The following is a 5673-nucleotide window of genomic DNA, read 5'->3' on the forward strand; positions in this document are numbered from 1 at the left end:
TTCACATACTCACAATTTTGCCAACAAGATCGTAGCTCAATTGGAATAGCGTTTGTATTATCGACCTCGAGATCTGAGGTTCGATTCCCCCACCCCACACTTTTAATTAACAATACTTTTCAAAAAAAAATCAACCGAACGGAAGAGATACTTTTGATAGGTTTAGTTTTTTCAGCAAAATAGTGGAGAGGTGAGTTTGAATTTGGAAAAACCGAGAATTTTCTGTTTGATTCGGGTTTTCTGAAAAATATACGAACCGAACCGGTTATATAAATATCCCTAAACCCTAAATCTTGCATATTCTTTCATTTCCGATCCTAAACCCTCTTCTCCATCGTCTCTGTTGTGAATTCTTCTCCATCGTCTCCATTTTCATTTCCTCTTCAGGATGGGTAGCAGCCAAGCCGCTGTCTCATTTCTCACCAATATTGCTCGTGCTGCTTTCGGTCTCGGCGCCGCCGCATCGGTTCTGAACGCCTCCTTGTACACCGTTGACGGTGGTGAAAGAGCTGTCCTCTTCGATCGATTTCGGGGTGTAATTGACGAAACTGTCGGTGAGGGAACGCACTTCTTGATTCCATGGCTTCAAAAGCCCTTTATATTTGATATTCGTACGAGACCACACACTTTCTCGTCTGTTTCCGGTACCAAAGATCTTCAGATGGTAAATCTGAGCCTACGAGTTCTTTCTCGCCCTGAGATTTCGCGCCTCCCTGATATTTTCAAAACCCTAGGTCTAGAGTACGACGAGAAGGTCCTCCCTTCTATTGGAAATGAGGTTCTGAAGGCCGTCGTCGCCCAATTCAACGCCGATCAGCTTTTGACTGAGCGGCCTCATGTTTCGGCTCTTGTGCGTGAGAGCCTGGTTCGGAGGGCTAAGGACTTCAACATTGAGCTGGATGACGTTGCCATCACACATTTGTCTTATAGCCCGGAGTTCTCTAAGGCAGTTGAGCAGAAGCAGGTAGCACAACAAGAGGCGGAGCGGTCAAAATTTGTTGTGGCGAAGGCCGAACAAGAAAGAAGGGCCGCAATTATTAGGGCCGAGGGTGAGAGCGAGTCAGCTAAGTTGATTTCTGATGCTACATCGGCCGCTGGTATGGGTTTGATCGAGCTGAGGAGAATTGAAGCATCAAGGGAGATCGCATCCACCCTCTCCAAGTCGCCGAATGTGGCTTACTTGCCTGGTGGTCAGAACATGCTTTTGGCTCTGAACCCGAGCCGTTGATGAATTTGTAAGGTAATGAACTCGTCTCACGTTATTGATCATAAAGCGACATTTCTTTTCTTGCTTTAGTCTGTATGAGTTTGATTTCTTCTTGAAACTATTGGTGAACTTGTCTCTTCGCATCTTTTTAATATTACAATTCAATGTGATTCCACTGTAGAACTCTTAGTTTTATTACGAGTTGAATCTGTGAAAGCCAAGCCCCTTGTTTTATCTCTATTATTGTTTTTTTTTATTATTCTTCTAGTTTAATTATTAATCAGCGGATTGCCATGCTCATCAACTAGGGATATCAGTTGAATAGCCTAGAAAATGTTATATTTATATTGTCAATAAGAAAAATGGAAAACATCAAAAGATATGAGCCCCAGATACAAGGTACAAACCTTTTTTTGAATACAAGGTTTAGGGAAGCTGAAAAGAAACCATGGCCGAAGATTACTCCGCCATAGTGTTAGTATGGAAGGGCTTATGAAAAGTAATCATGGCGGAAAATTGTTTTGAATCCTTTTTTTTTCCCACTGGATGATGAATGTCAAAATCAACTAAAATTTGAATGTGAATTCAGTTCCTTAGTGTTGGAGGCTTTGATTTGCTTATTCTTGTGCTATTTTTTTGGGAAAGAAGCAATATAATTTATAGAGGGGTTGAAAAATCTATAGGGGAGCCATGGTCCCTTATTAGTCTTCATATTTCTCCTTGGGTTTCCTTGTGTAAAGATTTTTGTAATTTTCTTAGGCCTTAGTTTACTTGATTGGTTTGAACCCTTTCCTTTGGGTTTTCTTTTAGTATTCCTCTTGTATTACTTGAATGGAGTGCAAGAGATATTGCAATACTAAGAAAGATCGTTGGATATGAGAGAGAGAGATTGAAGAAAAGATGAGAAATAAAGGGACGGAGTGAACAATTTGAAGCAGTAGTAGAGGGAAGAAAGAGGGTTGGGTGCGATTGGAGTATTGTGCCTCCAGTTCAAAGAGGGAAAGAAATCTGATTTGGATGGAGAAGCCAGAGATATAAAATGAGAAAAAGGTAAGAGGAGATGTGAAGAAGTGAGAAGTATCTACATTTTGCTTGTCATTCGCACCTTCTTTAGCATGCCCTAAAGGTGTGTGCCTGTGCCTAGTTGCTTGTCAGAGAGCTTTTGCCCATAGCATGTTTTCACGGTTAGGGATGTCCTAGTAGTCTTTGTCTTAGATATTAATATCTTGCAGATTTACCAATTCCAGGAGTTGCACTTTCATTAGGAAGTATAATTAGTGCAAACCCTAAATTGGTCATACACATTTTTTTTTTTTAAAGTAACAGTGATTGTGGTCGAAATTTTTGTCTTGGTCATGTTGTGTTGCTTATCTGTGCATGTACTAAATCATTAGATTGAACAAGTAAAAAAAGAGGCGATGTACTGACTTCATGGTATGGTAGCTTCATTGTGATAAGAACTTTAGGAAATACGAATTCGTATGTGCCATTCAGCCTATTTCAATTCAATAATTAAGGCTTATTGCTAATATTTCTTCACAGTTGCAAGGCAAACATCTGATTTTTTTGGTGTTGATTCATCATCTAGTTCTTTTGATCACCTTATTTATTTTGTCTTTCCTCCAAGGCCCCCAGCACGGGGAAAAAATTTGGCGGGAAAACAAGCTTTTTGTACCCCCATGAATGGGGGTGTGTGCCTAATCCTCTAGTTCATTAGGATTTGAATTATCCGATCATTTTCATCTTTTTTCCTACAGACTATTTTGATGTGACAAAAACACATTATAATTCGCTCCAATTGGTCGAGTTGAAATTATTTTCCTCAAGTATTATTTAGTGACTTCTTTGATGGTGTCATTCTGTTGAGTTATTATCCCATTTAAACTTAGTTTTACAGAAACCTTGTTTCTTCTTGCAGAGTTTCTTGAAGGGGTGGGTGTGCCCAGAACGGAAAGATGATATGCTGAATGACTTGTCTCAAATCTTGACTTCTCCCCCTATATTCGTAGTGGTAAATGAACATGATAGAATAAAAGTCTTTTAACATTTTTTTTTGTTTGTCGTAAAAATTAGTTTGATGAGCGAACCTATTATTGATTAAGCACTAGTCTTCATTGAGTTTTCGCCTGGTGAGGGACTCCCTCTTCTCTTATGAGACATCTTCATTTGAACATGAGGTCTGTTTCATTTGGTATACAGAATGGAGTTTAATGATCTTTATTTTCTTCATCATTACTTACTACATCATAATTTGAATTTCAAAAAGATGTGTGAAAAAGTACTTTCTTTTTTACATTTCTCATAAGTAATTTCTTTTTTACATTTCTCCTTTTTAAGGAAACTTGAAAGTTAGTGTGAGTTTGAAACTGATTTTGAAGAGAACAACTTCTTCCACAGGCTTTAATAGCATTTTAAAAATTGTTAGTCATTAAGTCGGCGTGTAAAATATTACTGTAAGAAATTGAATTTTCAATGTCATTGAAGTAGAACATATTTCTTATCCTAAAATAGTATAACTCAATGTTTGTGTTAATTGCATAGTTGGCTCAAGTCACACTTTTTAAAATGTGTTTTTTTATAAATATTTTTTTTGCTTCCGTCGTCATCCGTTGAAATTATTGGAACAAGTGCATGTTGTCTATCGTCTCTTATTCTTGCTGCTAGAGCAAGAGAATATGTAGTGAGAAGAAAATCTTAGTCCAAGGAGCAAGAGGTCCATGAGTGATAGAAAAAATCTAAAGGTAATGGATCGAGAGCAATACCTTAACTTGAGTTTAATCCATGGTGATCATCTATTTAGAAATTATTTTTTTATGATTGATATCTAAATGTAGTAAGGTAAGATAGCTTGTTTCGTAAAATTAGTCAAGGTATGTATAAGTTGGTAAATATGCATGAATATAAAAAAAAAAAAAAAGAAAAAGAAAAAAAAAAAAAGAAAAAGACTAATGGTATGATCAATGAGTTATCTATATATGGAGAAAGGCCGACAAATAAGTACTTAAGGAATAAAAGTGTAAAACATGTCTCATATTATTTTAATTATTAAGTTAGAAGTGTAAAATATGCCTCATATTATTTTAATTATTAAGTTTTTGTTTGACGATACTACATTCTTGAATACTAGAATTCACATCACAAGTGATGATTTTTTGAAAGTACATGGATGCTCAAACCAAAAACCTACGACTACAATTGACGTCTTACCATTGAGTTGTATTCCATTGGTACATATTATAGAAAGAGAAATTGATTAATGCATATTGAACATAGGGAAAAGCCATTTGTGAGGGGGAGGTTCTCTTTTTCTTTTCTCCCTTATGGAAATGATGGAAAGAAGGCTAAAACGATCACTTTTTTTTTTTCTTTCTTTCTTTTATAGAAGAATGGTTGCAGAAGTATTAAATAATTAGAACTATGTGAAATATTATTCATTAGTGGTAATTTGAAAAGTAGATTCCATTTGGTTACTTTTATTATTGTTTAACTATAATTGTAATAAATTGTGGGATCTATGTAATATTTGTTGGAGTTGATGCCCTAAAGTCTCGAGTACTGTAGTTTGTAAATAGTTTATATAGACATTTGTATTGTATAATATATGATATTTACTTCTACCACAAACCAATAAACATAAAATTCCTGGTTATCTGTATGTAACTTAAGCATGTATGTGGTGGCATACAAGTGAATCATTAACAAAAATGGCTTGTAGTAAATGTCTTGAGTGATAACAAAAATGGCTTGTAGTAAATGGATAAAGGAGAGAAACCTTATCCTGGTAACGCTAAGGATGTGGCTCGCTTTGTGGAATGGTCACTAGTGTTGTGACTTGTCATAGATGGTCTGATCCTGATCATTCGTGTTGGGGACATACGAGCGCATGACCTCAATCCGAATTGGAAACTCCTGCCATTGAGGGCAATCATTTGATTTGTATGGGTGCGAGTGGCCAGGTCGCCGATTCAAACCTACTATTTTGGGGATTCGTCTAATTTAGGAACTGGGAACTCAGTTACACGAGATGAAATTCACTCATTCCTAGAGGTAGGGGCAAGTAGATAGATAGCTTCTTTAAGGGCTGATTTTTAAGACTTGAACGATGTGGCGCCACACACTTCTCTTGGCCTGAGAGGTGTTCACACATAGTTGGACTATATTACTACAGGGGCAAAACGAGAAATTGGCCCAGCTGTACTTACGAGTATCTGTGAAGGATCATCATACTCATGATTAGTTATATTCGATGGACACATAAATATATCTGTGGTAAGAAGAGTTCAGCTGTTGGTCTTTAGTGGAATGCCTGACAGTTAACAAATGGTGGATCATGTGGCTAAAGAGTTTAGTCAGCTATTCACTGACCGTTGAAGCTTCGAGCCATAGGTCCATTAGGTCCTTGGGTAGCTTGGATAAAGTCGAGAATCAGTGTTTGGGTCAGTTTGAAATGTTCAAATTGACAAGAG

The 5673-nt window shown here is 37.0% G+C and overlaps 1 protein-coding gene across 1 annotated transcript; it reads left to right on the top strand.

Annotated features, from left to right (window-relative positions):
• Positions 1 to 285: 285 nt before the first annotated feature.
• LOC120072241 (prohibitin-3, mitochondrial) lies at positions 286 to 3436 on the top strand. Its single transcript, XM_039024657.1, has 2 exons — positions 286 to 1240; positions 3126 to 3436. Exon 1 carries the CDS (start codon positions 389 to 391, stop codon positions 1226 to 1228), a length of 840 nt encoding a protein of 279 aa, XP_038880585.1. The 5' UTR covers positions 286 to 388; the 3' UTR covers positions 1229 to 1240; positions 3126 to 3436.
• The last annotated feature ends 2237 nt before the right edge of the window (positions 3437 to 5673 follow it).

The sequence above is a fragment of the Benincasa hispida genome, chromosome 2, assembly GCF_009727055.1.
Source record: "Benincasa hispida cultivar B227 chromosome 2, ASM972705v1, whole genome shotgun sequence".
Classification (NCBI taxonomy): domain Eukaryota; kingdom Viridiplantae; phylum Streptophyta; class Magnoliopsida; order Cucurbitales; family Cucurbitaceae; genus Benincasa; species Benincasa hispida.